A 20,146-nucleotide genomic window follows, 5' to 3' on the forward strand; every position below is an offset into this window, starting at 1 on the left:
AGCTTGATGATAGATGGGTATGGAGTTGAAGGAGAGAAGACAACATCAAAGATGACTTGCCCAACCAGATGGATGGGGATGTCATTTGCAGAAATAGATGACACTAAAGAGGCCCAGGTCTGGGAAAAGATGATGAGAGTCTTTAGCTATGCTGAAGTGCTTTTGAGAAGTGGAGAAATCCAACTGGAGTTAGCTAGATGAATATGGAACTCAGAGAGAATCCAAGTCCGAGAGGGCAAAGAAAAAGAATAAAGACCACGCAGTGAGTTTTCTGTCAATGCAGCGAAGTATCAATAACTTGGAAAAGAATGACAGATAAGAGGGAAAAAAAATAGTTGTAAACTGAGACAAGCATAAAACAGTGAATGTATTTTATAAGGCTAATCTTAGGAAAATAAATGGTTTTATGAATCTTTGATATATAAGAAGAAGTGGGGCCTAGTGAACAAATGGTGTTGAGTCAAACAAAAGAGCGGAGTCAAAAGTCCTGGTCATTGGAACTAATCCTTGTCTTTTAAGAAGGGGTAGCTGAGATCTGGGTGGGAAAGTTTCATGTGTGACAAAAGCTGTATAAGGTAGGGTGGGATGAAGGTGGCTCATGGAGTTATGAAGCTTTCCCCTTATTAAGATAGCCACAATAAGTTACTCTCAAAAGTTCCTACCCAAAGTAACCAGGTTACTCCATGCCATCTTGGAACCAACACATGAGCATATTGCAAGACCGGTAAGTTTCTCTGGAAAAGACCCTTTTAAGTAAAGTCATGCTGAAGCAAAAGTCATATATTAATTTTAATGCAGTTATGAGTATTCAAATAGAGACATCTTTTACTTTATACAAAAGCAAATTTATACTCACACTTTGATAAGGAACGCAAACCACAAATAACTTATGATTTTTACTAGAACAGCAAACAATTTTTAAAGGAAAACAAAAGTTGATCTAGGCCTCCAGTTCTTAGGCGTAAATAGCTATCTCAAATATTCAGAATGTCTACATTTTTTTTTCTAGTGTTCCATGTAAAGTTTTCTTGATCTCTTTGAACTCCTAGCCTTCAGAATCAAAGCAATCTACAGGTTTTTTTATACAGAGTGAGGTGGGATTTAGTTCTTCATGTATGTTATGTGTGCCTTAGAATTTGAGAAAGAAACCAAGCCTTATGGCCTGTTGTTTTTTTGAAGGTCATGACATATTATTCAATTCCCTCTTGGCTTTAGAAGTTTCACTTTTTCCTATATTGAAAGAATGAAATATTGGGAAAAAAAGGCTGTGTGACATGAACTATGGTAGTAGAGTACATAGATTTATGTAATAAATTAAAAGAACTCCAAAATAATCATTTTACAGTTACTAGTTGTACGGCAGGTAAAAAGCCTTGTCTAGAATCCATGTCTGATTCCAGATAAGAGAGTTCCTAACTCTTGCTGGGCTTGGTACTTTTTGTTTTCAAATATCCTTCAGGGCAAAACCACTTATTCTTAAACTAGTCTGTTTTAAAAATAAACTCATAGGTTATGTCAAAATGTTAATCAACGTTCTCTCCACAAGAGGTAAACAAAATGAAGCTTGAAAAACAAAATTGCTATGGTATGTACATACTTCCTTAGATTTCCCCCAATTCTAAGGATAATGTTGGGGACCAGTTTTAGGATATTTACTGAATATCAAGGTGCTTGGGAATGAAAAATTAAATTTATGTAAGCTATTGACAAGGTATATAGTCCAAATATTGGGGGTATGAGGTCTAGAAGATTAGTTGGCAACTATCTTCTTTAAGCTTTAATACTGCCAGGATGTTTGACTTTTTTTTTTTTTTTTCCTCCTTACAAAACATTCAGGTGCCCATGTTCAGCATTCCAATTACTTCAGGCAGGTCAAGACAAGGTCTAACAATGACAAAATAAGACATTGACATAACAATGTAATAGAAACAATCTTGAATTTATATGCTCTTTAAAATATCATATTTCAAAAGTGAAATTTCAGGGTTAATTTTTTGATTAACAGCCACTAAGAAGAACATTTGCATGTGTTTAACAAGGGTGGAAATACTGCATCAAAAATATTTCTTGAATACTGTGAACAAAGGAGCCACAAAAACTCAGCATGGACTGTGACATCCTGGAGTTCTGCACAGCCAGGATCAGATCCAAACCCTCAGTAGCAAGCAGGAGACTCAGAAGATGCTGACTTTAATTACAAACTTTATTTGTCAACACAATTCACAGTTTATACATGGTGCAATCCACCATATGAACTTTCAGAATAGTTATCGAGGAAATGGGTGTAGCTTTCCTTCTAAAAGAGCCTGATTTTCCAAAATTTTGGTTAGAATTCTTAAGTTTATAAAAGTACCGTCAACAAGTTGGCTGAATATTTACATTTCTAGCTTAAATTTTGAAAAATAAGCATCTGTTAAATGTTCCTTTTTTTTTAAGATCCTGGATTTATTTTTTAAGACCCTAATATGAATGCCACTTATTCAAATACTCCCACCCCCAAGAATAAAAGTCATGTTTTGCAATTATATTTAGGGAAATCATTTTCTTTCTGTGTTTTAAAAATTTTATTTACAATGTACAGCAGATCTATGTATGAAAATAAAAGAAAGAGGAGCGATCTACTAGGTGCCTTTACTGAATTTCTTCTGAATCCTGAAAACCTCCAAAGAGTTGCAGGATATAAAATTAAACTAAAGAGGATTAACAGCCTTTTCTATCTTAAAAAAAAAAAAATGCTCTCAAGATTTAAATTGTGCTATAACAGCTTTTTCTCTAATGTCAGAGATGAATTATGCCTGCAATCTGCATTTTTCCATGTGCAAAATCACAGTGATCCAGTTTCAGCTTCTGCTCTCACACTCAGCCACAACTCCAGAGGTACACCCACAGAAGGCGAGGGCCATGCCCAGCTCTGCCTACGCATCCCCTCCCCTCACCGGGCACAAGTTACCCAGGGAAAGAAAACCATATAAGCCTTTCATACATCAGAAAACAGATAGATGCTGGCAGTATAATGTTTATTAGCAAATGCTTATAACACATTGTTTGGCTCTCTTCATGTCATCTGAGTGGCAATTCACACCAATTGTCTAAATTCATCTTCAATAATATCCATTTTAACAGTTTTCTTTTGTCAGATCACTTATGGATATATATAGATAGATAGATTTTCTTCTTCCACCTTTAAAAAAATGTGTGTATATATATGTATATATATATACATATATATATATATACACATATACATACATAGTTAGTAATAAATGATAAATTTTAAATACTGCCAGGAAAAGAAGGGACTGTTTGGGAGCAGTCAATTTTACTGGCCTGGTAATTACACTGTATACATGTACCATTGGTACCCGAGTCAAATAAATACTCAGAGGGGCCATCTTTGCACCTCATTTCTCTGCAGTGCCTATAACGCTAGGGTTTCTGAGTGTTGCTTCAGTGTCCATTTAATTTGGCCTCTATTCCTTCTTCAGGTATCATCACTTGGGTCATTTTACGCACTTGTTTCCAGCAAGGTATGGTATTCAAACGGGAGTTGTGGGGAAAAGGACTGTGGAGTTGAGCCTAGGGGTGGGGCAGGGAAGGAGAAACCACACTTAGCTAGAGAGGTTCTGTTTCTTCATAAGATAAGGCACTGACAGAAAATTTCTTAGGTAAAAGGCTGCATAAGAATTTCTTGCCATTTACAAAAAGAAATGTTGTCATCCATAAATGGTCCATATCTAGGCTCAGTTAGGTAGACCCTGAAAAGTAAGGACTGATCCCTCAAAGCTACATTATTACCAGAAACAATTATAATTCATTCTGAGGCCTTATGGCACGTTAGGAAAAGGGAGCAAAACAGTCTGGGCACAAAAAAGGCATCAGACATCGCTTGTTTTTCTCCACTTGTCAAAGAAAGTGGACTGTTCAACAAGCATCATCAAAAAAAAAAAAAACAAAAATAGTGCTGGCTCAGAATTCCAAATTCTCTTGATGGCAGATGACCATGATGGGTGTATCTATTTTTTCCCCCCTTTGGAGCTCATGCACAATTTTAAAAATGCTACCAGCAACAGTCATAAAGAGCATATAGAAGTCCTCACCTAATTGCTATGCCTGAGGCTCTTCAAAGAGAGGGCTACTTAATGTTCTCAATAACAGCGATTTCCTCGCCCGCGCAGTGTGGTGTCAGTCCGTTCAAATAGATACTTTCTGTTTTCAGTAAGGAAGGCAGGACATCCCTCTCGCTGGCCAGGTGGTTCACGGACAGGGTCCTCCTACAGGGAGTCAGCTCCTGATTGTGGTTTCCAGCCAGTTCTGCAGAGAGCTTCCGCTTAATGGAGGTGGCGCGCTGGAACTTGTCATAAATCTCCACGCTCAGCCGCCTCCTGGTTTCCTTGAATTCAGCCGTGACGTTGGCCGTCCACTCAGCAGCATGGGCTCTGAACTCTCCCACCTGGAACACGCATGCAGAGAAAAGACAGACATACCAACAGGACAGTCAACATTCTGTGTGCTTTATCCTCTGATCATTGTATTTGGAAGCTTTGAAAAGGAGGTTGTAGCTTTTTGTAAAAGGAGCCATCTGAGAATTGAGGTCACTGTGCAATTTGTGAAGAGCAAGATTCTATTTTATATAGATACGACTCTAAAAATGAATCTATGAGCTTAAACTCTATTAACCAAATTATATGAGAGGTACTAGATGTCCTTGTTTCTGGAGATGAGTCCTGTCACTGATGCTATAAAAAGGCAATCTCTAACTTTTTAAAATTCTGTGAGTTTTTTTTTAATTTGTAATTTTAAGAAGTATTTGAATGTGAAGAAGTCAGGAAGACATAGGAGAAGCAGCAAGACAGAAACGTGAACCCAGGTGACTTGGTTCTCATAGCAGCGATGCTATTTGCTCTGGATGTAAACACAGATTTTAGAAACCAGAAATGGTGAGTGCAAGAACTCTGAATTCAACCCCATACTTGTCATTTAGGAATCCTCTGTTTACTAAATAAGCAACAAAATGTTTTGTCTCTGCTTCCAGGGAAAGCAAATAGAAAAGGACTGACAAATTTATTGTGAGGCCCATTTGGAGAATTTCCAAGAAATAGTTCCTCAATGAATGTTTATGGAATTAATTAATGTAACCTGTCTGAGCTCCCATTTCATCAGTTGTAGAACTGAAGAAGGAATTCATAGGGCCTGGACTCCATCTTAGGCCTGTTCATGTTGACCATGCTCGGCCACCTTTCCAATGGACTCTGCACTCTGTGTTTAGTGCCTATGAAAACAACAACAGAAGGATAAGACCCCCTCCAGACAGGAGAACCTTGAAGAGCATATCTAGGTTACTCATTGCCTAACAGAAAACATACACTAATCACCCTTTCCTCCAGACAGGCCATAAATTTTTCTGTATCTATCCGAGTGTAACCTCGGGCTTATTGATTATTGGCCAATTGTTTGACTGTTTGAGCACATGAGCACATAGCACGTGAACGCTGGGGTTACTGGGATTGCATTTTCCTTGGTTTATGTAAGTCTCAAGGAATTTGGGGTGGTGGGTTCAGACACGTGCACATGGGGTATAAAAGATTCTCACAAATGCTGGTCGGGGTCCTCGGCTAAGAGGAGACTCTGTCTTGGGCCCGCCGGTGTAATAAACTGCACTCCACTGTCTGCATTGTCCCTCTGAGTGAGTTTGTTTCCTGGAACGCGTGGCTATAACAGAACAGGCATCTTTATAGCATATTCCTAACAAGATGGTTGGACTAATGTAGTTCAACTGCAATGTAGCCTTTGTTTGAAGGTTAAAGAAAAAAACATTGCCAAGTCCTAACCATGTGGCCCTAAAGAATCTGCCTACAATGCAAGAGACTGGGGTTTGATCCCTGGGTTGGGAAGATGCCCTGGAGGAGGGCATGGCAACCCACTCCAGTATTCCAGCCTGGAGAATCCCATGGACAGAGGAGCCTGGTGGGCTACAGTCCGTGGGGTCACGAAGAGTTAGACACAACCGAGCGATTAACACTTTCCCTTTCAAGCATGTGCATAATAATGTTCTCTGACCTCTTTAAAATGATTCTGTACTTTAGTGACCTAAAACAGAACAATGACCAATCCCATGATAAACTTTTTCTTAATCAACAAGAATTCAGTCATCAAGAAGACTTCCTAGAATAATCTCCTAAGGTGGACAAGTCCCCCATCCATCATTGGTAGCACTGCTGCTTTGGGGGCCCACTTCACTCACTTTTTAAATGATGTGGGCATCTCCTGACCTGGCAAGTGAATAACTACAGCTTTGTTTGGTCTTGTGTTACCTCTGTTGCTTTTTGTTTTAAATTTTGATATGGGAAACATAATTGACAGTTTCTGCTATAGTTTGAATTCCTAAAAATTCATATATTGAAATCCTAACTCCACAGGTGATTGTCTCAGGAGGTGGGCCGTTTGGGAAGTGCTTAAGTCATAAAGTGATGCCCTCATGAATGAGAGCAGCATTCTTACAAAAGAGAATCTAGAAAATTCCCTTACCCCTTCCACCATGTGAGGACATAGCAAGAAGGTTCTGGCTCCAAACCAGGAAGAGAGTCCTTTATCATGCTGACACTATGATTTTGAATCTCCAGAACTGTGAGAAATACATGTTGTTTATAAGATCCCCAGTGTGTGGTATTTTGTTATAGCAGCCTGATGGAACTAAGTGAGGTTCTAAATATTTACACTGAAAGTCATAGATATGTGTGTGGGTTGTGGGATGGGGAGGGGGTGTTACACAAGATGGAACTGTTCAAATATCCTTGGAAGGTGCACATAGCAGATCAATTCTTCTGCATCCACCCATAATTACATACATGCATGCATTTCATGATCTACTTTTTATTTTTAAAAAGTCCACTTTCTACTTATATTGTCCTAACAAGGAATAATTGCTTGTTTTCCAGATCTGGTTTTGGGAAAAAGCAAAAATGGAAAAATGAGAAGTTCGTGGCACACATAATTCGCAAGATCAAGCATTCCTTAATCACTGAGGCATCTTAGAGGGAATCTACAGGAAAAGAAGTGCTAATTTTATAAGAATTCAGCCTGAAGATTCTTACTCTTCCCATAAGGGACTGTGCGTGACTGCACTTAGCTCCAAAAACAATTATTGAAAGTTTAATTCTGCCTTGGGGAAACTCTCTGGTTAGGCAGTATCGATCAGTGGTTAGAAATGCTGAATCACTCCAAACACACTTATAAATAAACCCTCCAACTGTTTATATTCTTCTTCTGTTTGCCCAGCTGTCTTTTTTATTAGACTAAGCATTTTTGAGTCTAGGGTCTATACTATATTCATTGGTGTATATAACACATCTAGTGTCTGGAACAGAAAAAGCACTCAGTAGAAATTTGATGAATTGCACTGAATTAATAAGTAAACACTATTCATAAAGTTTTGAAATAAATATCTTTAATGTAAAAAAAGTTAAGAGATTCAGTTGTTTCTCTATCAGTTGTGATTTAATTTTAAAGACTTAAAATTGCCGTATGCTTATAGAGAGAACCTGATTAATATGGTCTTGAACAAAACAGTTATCATTGTCCAACATATCATTAAATTCTCCTAGTTTACATTACAAATGGATAATCTCAAGCAGTGTGAAATTTGCTGTTTAAAATAAAACAATTGCTATTGATGAAAAACTAAACATTCCATATGACTTTTATTCCCATCTTACCAATGATTTTATTAAAAAGGAATTAACCTTTTCTATTTGAGAATTCATAATTTTCTAAGTGTAAAAAGAAAAAACACTAATATACTATTTTCTATTATGAGCTTATATTAATAGTATGGTTCATATTATAAAGAAAAGAGCTAAGAGTCTAATATTTGCTTAAATAAATGTTTGTGAAAAGTGTAAGAATTAACTACTGTATTCAATTTCTTCCCATAAATGACTGGTTAACTGGAAATAATCACTTTCTTAGAGGACATCCATCTGAGTAAGCCCCTAAATCATGCCTCAAGTCTGGAGGCACTGTCAAAACTGATGGACCTAAAATTAGGTCTATTCTGTTTTTGAAATTAATTTTTATTGGTGAGTCGTCATTTACAATGTTGTGTTAATTTCTGCCGTACAGCATAGTGAATCAGTTATACCTATACATATATCCATTGCTTTTTAGATTCCTTTCCTGTATGTCATTACAGAGTATTGAGTAGAGTTCCCTGAGCTATATGGTAGGCCCTTATTAGTTATCTATGTTATATACAGTGGTGTGTATATGTCCATCCCAATCACCCAATTTAGAGGGAGGGATACATTTGGAGTTTGGGATGAACAGATACACACTACTATATATAAAATAGATAACCAACATGGACCTACTATATAGCACAGGGAACATTACTCAATATTTTGTAATAAGTTATAAGGGAAAAAATCTGAAAAAGAATCGATATGTGTATACGTATGATGGAATCACTTTGCTGTACACCTGAAATAAAAACAACATTGTAAATCAACTATACTTCAATAAAAATCCTCTTATTGTTAATAATAGATTTTGTGTATCTAAAATGCAGGTGTTAATACTTTTATTTGCTAATTTTCTACCTCCTACAACTAGGATGTAAGTTCTATGTATATCCCAGCACCTAGGAGAGTACCTGGTATGTGGCTGACTTCTAAGAAATACCTGTTAAATGAATGAGTATATGGCCCCCAAATTCATGTTCTCTGTCATCTCGCAGCTGAATGATAACTAGAGCCATAGGATAGCATGCATACCACCACTGGTCCTTCTTCTCTGTTCTAACCTCATTCCTCCTCCCTTTTGGTGACCATTAATATTTTTGCAAAAATGGTCTTATATTAAACATACCGTTTTGCAAATGGATTTTTTTCACATAGCCAATTTTAGTCTTTTCTTTTTTCCTATGAGTAGTCATTATACTACCTCATGGAGAAGGACATGGCAACCCACTCTGACTACAGCCCATGGGGTCACAAAGAGTTGGACACGACTAAGCGACTAACACACACACACACACACACACACACACACACACACACACCACCTCATCGTTTATACTAGCTTCCTACTGAAGCGACTTAGCAGCAGCAGCAGCAGCATTCCACAGGATGATGAATGTGGCATGCCCCTGTTGATGAATAAGGGTTTGTTTTTCATTTGTCTTTTTTTGCTATAGAAAATAATACTTCAGTGAATATTCTTATACCCATATCTTGGTTAATGTGATCAAGTATTACTGGAAGTGGAAAAACTGTGTCAAAAGACACATATATTTTCAGACTTTGAGGATGCTGAAATTTCCATCTAATCCCTACTCTCTTCAGACTCAAGGTTCCCAGTCACCCCACTATTTCCTCTTTTTGCACACTGAGGTAACCTCTGTCTTTTCACAGCAAAAAACACACCAGATCATGGAACCTGCGTAGAAACTCTTTTCGAGATTTTAATCATCTCTATCGTGACTGGAAATTTAATTGGTCATAAAAAATTGACTGAAAAGTGAAAGCTTTCCTTAACTTCATCTGATTTTTCTCCAGAAGCAGGTTTCTTGAAGTCACCATGATCACTCAGGTTGCACTGACGACACACAGCTTTCTGCAGAGCAAGGTGCTTCCACAAATTAGTGATTCCTGCAAATTAGTAAAAGCCTAAATACAAGTAAAGCTCAGACTTGTCTGAGTTCATAACTCTTTAATTCCTCATCTTTAATTGCACTCAATCTCTGGCAGACGCTGGTAGAATACTGCTTCTAGAGACAATGTTGTGTTTTTTTCCCCCTAATTTTTCTGGAGTTCCCAGGGGTGGAAATGCCATCTCTGGAGGTCATAAGGGCTGCAGCTGGAAATATCATCAAACAGGGATAGGAGGGGTTAGCAAGAGGGGAGAAGAAGCCTCCAGTTCCAGCTCTGTCACTTAGCTGGGTGCCTGCAGCCGAGCAATTTAACCTTTTTTGAGTTTCAGATTCCTTATCTATAAAATAAGGTTATAATAATCTATTTCTCAGGAGAAACAAACGGTGTGTGTGTGCATGTGTGTGTATGTGTGTGGGTGTCTGTGTTCTTACAACATAAAGAACTGCACAGTTAGTGATTATGATGATAACACTGGGTAATGATGATATGGTTTGCTAAGGGCACTTAAACAGCTTAAAGAAAAGTACTAGATATAGAATAAATGATACAGAATTGAAAAACAATGAGACATTTTCCCCTGGAATATAATTCGCAGGTTCTAAGCACTCAAGGGCAGCATGGTCCAAGTTCTGTGCTACAGGAGGACCAACCCAGAGTTCTGGAGATCTTTAAGGCATGAGGTGCTTGAGAATGGAGACATACATAAAAATTCAATTGGCCAATCATCCCAGTCAGAGACACTGAATGAGATATTTCATCACTCAAATGAATGTCAAGGCAAGAGATTGTTTGTGTTGGCCTTATCCTCATTATTACAGCTAAACAAATACTGTAAAATATAATAGTGAATTTATTGTATCACTCAATAAACATGTATAAGTCATAATAAAATGGACTCTCATTATTAATATAGGTCCATGTAGTGGGAAGGAGTAAATTTTTTATGCACAGATAAGAGCCCACTATGTGCTGGGCATTGTTCTTTTGAAAAATATGAACTTATTTAATATTTACAACTCTGTGGGGAAGATTTTTATTGTTTCACAGAAGAAGTTGAGGCTAGAGAGGTTAAAAAACTTTAGACATGCAATGAATATGCCAGGATTCAAATTTGGAGGTCTAACTCCAGCATATTGTTTTGCCTCACCAGGAAAATCTTGTTAATTCTAAAGGATAAACATCTTTGGGAGGAGTGCAAGGCAAATTCACATTATGTGGAAATCCACCCTAGAGCAGGTTATTATGGTGAGGATCTACCACCATAATTTCCTAAAGATATTGAAAAGAATGAAAATTTCTTCATTAAAAAATGCACTAGGAGCACTTACCAGTTCAATAATGAGATCTATTTCCTCTCTATTGTGCCCTTATTTTTCTGCTTTTGCTATTCTTCACGATACTAGACAAGGAACACAGCAATTCAAACTCAAAGCAAAAAAAAAGAAAAAGAAAGAAAAGAAAGGAGAGTCTCTCAAAAACAAAACTAAGGCCACCAACATAGTTACTTATTCCCATCTGTCTAAAACATTCCTGACCTGAGAGAACTGTCTATACCAATGAATTCATTATTCATAAAATAGCACATCGTATCCTAAAGAACAGATTCATATTTTTAAATGATGATAAAATTATACGTTCCAACTCTGAAGGTGCTCTTTTGATTTCAAAGACGTTAAAAAATAAGGTCCAGAGATCAGTACGTTTATATAAGTAAATTTTTCCTCCATTGAAATGTTAATGCTTATGGATAATTACAATGAATCCTTATGCATTAAAGCATGCTTGTTTCATCAGGTCTTTAGAAAAATTGTTCAAGAACTTATTCAAATACTGAAGTATGTCATCTCCTTAAAACTAAGCAAATCTACAAACAATAAGAACAAAGCTGAAGACTCCAACCTGAGCAGAAATAGCTCCTAGGGGATTGCCTGCAGCTCATGCACGTGACTCAAAGAAGAGATCTTCCTCTGTATTCCATGTATTCTTAACATTCACTTAATTCTCACAGCCCGGCAATCTGAAAATGGAGTGCTACAAAAGGTCGCTTGCCTTCTAAACGCTACTGGAAACGCTCTCATCCTTGTGACTAAATGGAGTTGCACCATTCTCTGTCCTTGTTTTGCCTGGTCTTTGTAGCAAAAAAAGGCATTGGTGAAGACTCCGTCCCTCCCAGTCAGTCTTTGCTCTTAATTTCCAAATCAGTACATTTTCATGTTTTTCTTTTCTTTTTTTAAAACCATTCAGGTTAATTCTCTATCAACCTAGAGGGATCATTTCCTTTCACCCTCCTCTACCTTTGTACCTTAGGCTTGTATTCTTCTCATTTCCCCTGGATAACCATATTCTTCCAGTCATGCCCATTAAAATCTATTTACTGACAACTCTCAAATACGTATTTCTAGATCAAGTCTCCCTACTGAATTCTGTATCTGTAAAACTGACTGCTTATGAAACAGCTTCAGTCTAGATGGACCCCAGGCATCTCAAATACAGCACATTCCCAAATGAAATCCTTTAACTTCTTAAACCTGTTCTTACTTAATTTCTTATCACAGTGAATAGCACCATTAACCAGCAAGTTTCCTAAATGGAACTTCAGTGCTAATCCTTTATTCTTCCTCTCACCCAATCAACACCAAATCAACCCAAAGTTTTGCTGGTTTACCTCTTTCTAACTATTCCATGTACTTCTCTCTGTTCCCACTGCTAACACTATTTATCCATCATTTTGTCTCATCTATATTATTTCAGCAGCTTCCTAACAAGTTTTGCTGACCTAAGTCTATCTCCCAAATGTGTATTCTTCACACAGCAGCCAGAGTGCCCCTTAATAAACACAAATCAATCAACTATTTCCCCTGCATAAACCGTACAGTTGACATTCATTTCACTTAGTCCAAATTCCTTCAGTTCAGTTCAGTTCAGTTCAGTTGCTCAGTCGTGTCCGACTCTTTGCGACCCCATGAATCGCAGCACGCCAGGCCTCCCTGTTCATCACCATCTCCCGGAGTTCACTCAGACTCACGTCCATTGAGTCCATGATGCCATCCAGCCATCTCATCCTGGGTCGTCCCCTTCTCCTCCTGCCCCCAATCCCTCCCAGCATCAGAGTCTTTTCCAATGAGTCAACTCTTCTCATGAGGTGGCCGAAGTACTGGAGTTTCAGCTTCAGCATCATTCCTTCCAAAGAAATCCCAGGGTTGATCTCCTTCAGAATGGACTGATTGGATCTCCTTCCAGTCCAGGGTACTCTCAAGAGTCTTCTCCAACACCACAGTTCAAAAGCATCAATTCTTTGGTGCTCAGCCTTCTTCACAGCCCAACTCTCACATCCATACATGACCACACACCACAGTTCAAAAGCATCAATTCTTCGGCGCTCAGCCTTCTTCACAGTCCAACTCTCACATCCATACATGACCACAGGAAAACCATAGCCTTGACTAGACGGACCTTAGTCATCTTGACTAGATGGCAAAGTAATGTCTCTGCTTTTGAATATGCTATCTAGGTTGGTCATAACTTTTCTTCCAAGGAGTAAGCGTCTTTTAATTTCATGGCTGCAGTCACCATCTGCAGTGATTCTGGAGCCCCCAAAAGTAAAGTCTGACACTGTTTCCACTGTTTCCCCATCTATTTCCCATGAAGTGATGGGACCAGATGCCATGATCTTCGTTTTCTGAATGTTGAGCTTTAGGCCAACTTTTTCTCTCTCCTCTTTCACTTTCATCAAGAGGCTTTTAGTTCCTCTTCACTTTCTGCCATAAGGGTGGTGTCATCTGCATAGCTGAGGTTATCAAATTCCTTAAAGTGGCTCATATGTTTCAAGGCTTACCTACTGTTCCAGCTCAATCCTCACTTTCAACCCTCTCAGAAGTCTACTCCTGGGGCCATTCTGAACATTTGTTTTTTAATTTTTATTGAATTTGTTATAATACTGCTTATTTGTTTGTTTGTTTGTTTTGCTGTTAGCAGTGAGGCATTTGGGATCTTAGCCCCCTGCTCAGGGATTGAAGCCACACTCTCCGCATTGGAAGGCAAAGTCTCACCTACTGGACCACCAGGGAAGTCTCTGAACATTTCTTTCATTTACTCAAACATACCACTCTTTGTCTTTCATTCATTCATTACTTACTATTTTCTCTATCCAGAATGCTGATTCCCAGTCTTTCCCTGGGACAGTTTCTACTCATCCTAAATTAGACATCTTTATGGGGCCATTCTCTGATTCTCTAGACATCAGATCACTTGATATCTGTATCTACATAAGCCTGTACTTCTGTACTTCCCTGACATTACCCTCATCACAACTTATTACAGCTACAAGTTTAAATGCTCTTTTGGCTTCATGTCCATGGAAATCTTCAGGCAAGAATACTGGAGTGAGTTGCAGCTTCTTTACTGCCTGAGCCACCAGGGAGGCTCTTTCATGGTAATAGAGAGGTTTTGTCTGCCATGTACTATTCAGTATTCTCAGAACCTGGAGGAGTATACATGTGGAAGTTCAATAAGCATTTGTTAGACAAATGAATATCAATAACCTCAGATAAACAGATGACACCACCCTATGGCAGAAAGCAACGAGGAACTAAAGAGTCTCTTGATGAAAGTGAAAGAGGAGAGTGGAAAAGCTGGCTTAAAACTCAACATTCAAAAAGCTAAGATCATAGCATCTGGTCCCATCACTTCATGGCAAATAGATGGGGAAACACTGGAAACAGTGAGAGACTTTATTTTCTTGGGTTCCAAAATCACTGCAGATGGTGACTTCAGTCATGAAATCAGAAGATGCTTGCTCCTTGGGAGAAAAGCTATGACAAACCTAGATAGCATATTAAAAAGCAGAGACATTACTTTGCCAACAAAGGTCCATCTAGTCAAAGCTATGGTTTTTCCAGTGGTCATGTATGGATGTGAGAGGTGGACCATAAAGAAAGCTGAGCACCAAAGAATTGATGTTTTTGAACTGTGGTGTTAGAGAAGATTCTTGCAAGTTGCTTGGACTGCAAAGAGATCAAACCAGTGCATCCTAAAGGAAATTAGTCCTGAATACTCACTGGAAGGACTGATACTAAAGCTGAAGCTCTAATACTTTGGCCACCTGATGCAAAGAACTGACTCAATGGCAAAGATCCTGATGCTGGGAAGGATTGAAGGCAAAAGGAGAAGGGGGCGACAGAAGACAAGATGGTTGGATGGCATCACCAACTCAAAGGACATGAGTTTGAGCAAGCTCCAGGAGTTGGTAAAGGACAGGGAGGCCTGGCATGCTGAGGTCCATGGAGATGCCAAGAGTTGGGCATGACTGAGCAACTGAACTGAACTGAGACGAATGAATGACAATCAATCATGGTTTGAATATACACTCCAGTGAAAGAGTCTGCTTCTTAGTGACAGTACTGGGATAATCTTGTTTACCTCAGAAGGGAGACATGGCCAGGTTTATTTGAAGTAAAGGTTCAAAGCATATTTCCCCAAAGTTTTTAGTCTTTGGAGAGCTTCCTCAGCATTCTAAGAAGCCTATGATGCTGCCAATGTCTTCTTTCACAGTGAAGAACATCATGCTTCTTGTACGGATCCTCCCTTAAATCAATCTTCCTTTCCTTTCCCTTCTCCTTGTGCGTGCATGGTCAGCCAGGTCCAGCTCTTTGTGACCCCACCAGGCTTCCCTGCCCAAGGAATTTTCTAGTCAACAATACTGGAGTGGGTTGTCATTTCCTTCTCCTTGGGATCTTCCCAGCATAGGGATTGGATCCATGTCTCTTGCATCTCCTAGTGCCGGCAGGCAGATTCTTTACCACCAGCGCCACCTGTGAAGAACTTCCCTTCTCCTTGTGTGTTAGTCACTCACTTGTGTCCGATTCTTTGCAACTCCTTGGATTGTAGCTCACCAGGCTCTTCTGAGCATGGTATTCTCCAGGCAAAGATACTGGAGTGGGTTGCCATTTCCTTCTCCAGGCCCTCTCCTTCAGTTCAGTTCAGTCACTCAGTCGCGTTCAGTTCTTTGCGACCCCATGAATCACAGCACGCCAGGCCTCCCTGTCCATCACCAACTCCCAGAGTTCACTCAAACTCATGTCCATCGAGTCGGTGATGCCATCCAGCCATCTCATCCTTTGTCGTTCCCTTCTCCTCCTGCCCCCAATCCCTCCCAGCATCAGGGTCTTTTCCAATGAGTCAACTCTTCACATGAGGTGGCCAAAGTATTGGAGTTTCAGCTTCAGCATAAGTCCTTCCAATGAACACCCAGGACTGATCTCCTTTAGGATGGACTGGTTGGATCTCCTTGCAGTCCAAGGGACTCTCAAGAGTCTTCTCCAATACCACAGTTCAAAAGCATCAATTCTTCAGCGCTCAGCTTTCTTCACATTCCAACTCTCACATCCATACATGACCACTGGAAAAACCATAGCCTTGACTAGATGGACCTTTGTTGGCAAAGTAATGTCTCTGCTTTTCAATATGCTATCTAGGTTGGTTATAACTTTCCTTCCAAGGAGTAAGTATCTTTCAATTTCATGGCTGCAGTCATCATCTCCAGTGATTTTGGAGTCCCCCAAAATAAAGTCTGACACTGTTTCCACTGTTTCCCCATCTATCTGCCATGAAGTGAAGGGACCAGATGCCATGATCTTCGTTTTCTGAATGTTGAGCTTTAAGCCAACTTTTTCACTATCCTCTTTCACTGTCATCAAGAGGCTTTTTAGTTCCTCTTCACTTTCTGCCATAAGGGTGGTGTCATCTGCATATCTGAGGTTATTGATATTTCTCCTGGCAATCTTGATTCCAGCTTGTGCTTCTTCCAGCCCAGCGTTTCTCATGATGTACTCTGCATAGAAGTTAAATAAGCAAGGTGACAATATACAGCCTTGACATACTCCTTTTCCTATTTGGAACCAGTCTGTTGTTCCATGTCCAGTTCTAACTGTTGCTTCCTGACCTGCATACAGATTTCTCAAGAGGCAGGTCATGTGGTCTGGTATTCCCATCTCTTTTAGAATTTTCCACAGTTTATTGTGATCCACACAGTCAAAGGCTTTGGCATAGTCAATAAAGCAGAAATAGATGTTTTTCTGGAACTCTCTTGCTTTTTCTATGATCCAGCGGATGTTGGCAATTTGCTCTCTGGTTCCTCTGCCTTTCCTAAAACCAGCTTCAACATCTGGATGTTCACAGTTCAGGTATTGCTGAAGCCTGGCTTAGAGAATTTTGAGCCCTTCTCCTTACTGGCTCCTTAATCTTTCCTATTGTTCTTATCACTCTGCATAATAATACCTTAATAGATTTATCCTGGATCCTGGGCTTCCCTATCCTCAAGGGAAGAATCACTAACATCTTCTTTACTAACTAGCAATCCTTATGAAGCATCTAGGGCTTTCTTTGACAGGAAGTCTTAATGCTACTTTGACTCTTGATAAGCAGTAAACCTGTGAAACTCCTCAAATTTAGAAAAATTCTAACCTTAATCATTTATTTACATTAACTCTCTAGTTCACTATGACCCTCAGAATCACCCCAAACTCCACCATCTTGAACAAATCTTTAGCCCTCTGTACCTTTCCCTTATATCGGAAAGCCTTATATCGGAAAGTGTTCTCTGCCGTCAGCTTTTCACCAGAATTATAACTACCCACTTTGCCTAACTATTTACTAGCTTTGAATTTCTACGATCCTCTTTATAGAGATTTGGGTTTTGATCATTAATAGATGAGTAATAATAAAAATTTGCTAATATTCTAAAGTACCCATTTCCAAAGATGAGTATCTCAGCAATTATTTGCACGCAGCTACTTCTGAGTAGAAACTGGTGGCATGATTTGGAAAGCTGGTAGCGGCAACTCTGCCGGTCCTCTGTGATAAGATAATTCAGATTTTCCTTCTTTAAAGTCCCTCCCAACAATCATTTTCCTTGCATCACTCCATCCCCATTATCACTTCATGTACAAGAACATTTTTTTTTTCAGAGCTACAATCTTTTCTAAAAGATTTTTCCCTGGAGATCTTACCCTGCCTTACCCATATTTTCTGTTCTAATTGGCTTTACTTTTTCTTCCTATGTGCACTCAATTAACTATGAATAATAATCACTCATTATAGGCAAGCTAATCCCTCTTATGGAGTCATAACTGGATGGGGAAATTTTTTCTGAAATGTTGGAAGGTTTTTGTAAAGTTTTCACAATTACCCACAGCCAACTCAAATATTGGATAATACTTTAGCCTCAAGTTTTCTTTAAAAAAAAAATTCTATTTACAGGCAGAACTGATCAGAGTAGCATGAATAGAAAACCTTTTCCCTGAGGATATAAAGCAAAGCTGAACATTTAGTATTTAACAGCCATTAAATAACATCCTTCGCCAGACATAACACTAAGAGGTTTTTCTTGTCTTTGACCAATGTTTTCTCCTGACCCTTTGGACAGTGGATTTTAATTTACTCCTCTCAGTAATCAGAAACTTATCTACCTTAATGACTTGAGGAAAGTTAAATATTACAAGCAAGTAGCTGAGTTGAAATCATCCCTCTGGTTAAATATGTAAAAATAATTTGAAGCCTACTTTGTATTCCGATTTCAAAGGTTGCCTAGACTATAATTTCTGACAATTATCATTAATTCATTTTCTGAAGTATTCCCATTTCGTTGTATTGTTGAACTGTACTATTAAAAGAACAAGTCAAAGTATTCTCTTTATCAACCAGGTTAAAAAAAAACACCACACACCCAACAACTGAAAGGATTACAAAGTGTCACATTATCTTGACAGAACAATACATGATGTTTTTCTCTCGTTTTCAGGAAAGTATATGTAATATTCATAAGGTCTCCTTAATCTAAGCTATCTTTTTTAGTTAGCAATTTCTCCACTTCTTAATACCACACATATTAACACAACTGTGTAAAGATTAAGTACAATAGTTTTAATTTAAAAAGTCAAGAAGGATAATAATACTAATACCATGATTTTATCTTTCATAGAAAATTGCAAAAGGATAATGTATATTATTAACTGCATTCATAATAAGGTGGGGTTGTGAAATCAGATACTCGCTTGTTGTACAGTAAACTCAGCTTCTTAATTATTGTTACTGTAGTGACATACTTGGAGAAGGCCATGGCACCCGACTCCAGTACTCTTGCCTGGAAAATCCCATGGATGGAGGAGCCTGGTGGGCTGCAGTCCATGGGGTCGCTGAGGGTCAGACACGACTGAGTGACTTCACTTTCACTTTTCACTTTCATGCATTGGAGAAGGCAATGGCAACCCACTCCAGTGTTCTTGCCTGGAGAATCCCAGGGACGGGGGAGCCTGGTGGGCTGCCATCTATGGGGTCGCACAGAGTCGGACACGACTGAAGTGACTTAGCAGCAGCATAACACAGAACATACTGGTTCTGTGTCACTGCTGCTGCTGCTGCTGCTAAGTCGCTTCAGTCGTGTCCGACTCTATGCGACCCCATAGACGGCAGCCCACCAGGCTCCCCTGTCCCTGGGATTCTCCAGGCAAGAACACTGGAGTGGGCTGCCATTTCCTTCTCCACTGAACACCTCTGAAAGCTTCCCCCCTGGTCTGAGGTTACTTTAACAACCTATATTACAGAGCTCATCCAACTTAAATAACATTTTATTATGTTATAAAAATATGGGAATTAAAATTCATGAAGCAAAGTAATTTACATACGTTTTAATACAATTCTCCACACTTTTATATGATTGAGTTACAGTAACTAGATATGTGTCTGTTAGTAAGTGTGGACACTCTGTGATGGAGGGGGGTGATTTTGGGGGGTGGTGCTGGGAGGTGGTCATCATCTGTTTGTTATTTAATTCCTTAAACTAAACGTGTATAGTTGTACCAAAAAAAAAAAAAAAAAAAAACCCATTCAAATGAAAGGATGGGCTGAAAACCTTAAAGGCACTCTCCACAAAATATCTTCATTATATAATTAATAAAACCAAAACACGTAATTACACTTCAAAATTCATTTAGGATATCTGGAGTTAACAGTAGTTTACCTATAACAAAAGGGTACTTTATGTTCCTATAGGAATGCAAGTTGCTGTGTACTCCCTAAGTCATGTCTGACTCTTTTGCGACCCCATGGACTATAACCTGTCAGGCTCTCTGCCCGTGGGATTTCCCAGGCAAGAATACGTTGTGGGTTGCCATTTCCTTCTCCAGGGGATCTTCCCAACCCAGGGATCAAACCCAAGTCTCCTACACTGGCAGGCAGATTCTTTATCACTGAGCCAGCAGGGAAGCCATAAGGAATACGAGACCTGTGTATTAAAAAATAGCTTTGCTTCCCTTCTTCTTGCATTTTCCTTTCTAAACAAATGAGCCCCAAAGCAGTTAGATGAACAGAACTGCGGAGACATCAGTGTGACGGGTTTGGGGAGGGGGCCTTGGTACCAGAATGAAATGTCAGAGCTAGATCAGCATGAAGGGAGCACCCACACAAGGAGTGGCACCCAGTGTGGGGTTCAGAGCCTGAGTAGG

General features: G+C 39.1%; 1 protein-coding gene across 3 annotated transcripts in view; it reads right to left on the reverse strand.

Annotated features, from left to right (window-relative positions):
• Positions 1-776: 776 nt before the first annotated feature.
• KCNK2 (potassium two pore domain channel subfamily K member 2) overlaps positions 777-20,146 on the reverse strand; it is a 239,101-nt gene continuing 219,731 nt past the window's right edge. For all 3 annotated transcript variants that reach the window (XM_042229207.2, XM_012187747.5, XM_004013881.6), the window contains exon 7: positions 777-4,450. In XM_042229207.2, the coding sequence (XP_042085141.1) occupies positions 4,133-4,450 (318 nt within the window). In that variant the 3' untranslated portion in view covers positions 777-4,132. The remainder of the gene's footprint in view (positions 4,451-20,146) is intronic.

This window comes from Ovis aries, chromosome 12 (assembly GCF_016772045.2).
Source record: "Ovis aries strain OAR_USU_Benz2616 breed Rambouillet chromosome 12, ARS-UI_Ramb_v3.0, whole genome shotgun sequence".
Lineage (NCBI taxonomy): Eukaryota > Metazoa > Chordata > Mammalia > Artiodactyla > Bovidae > Ovis > Ovis aries.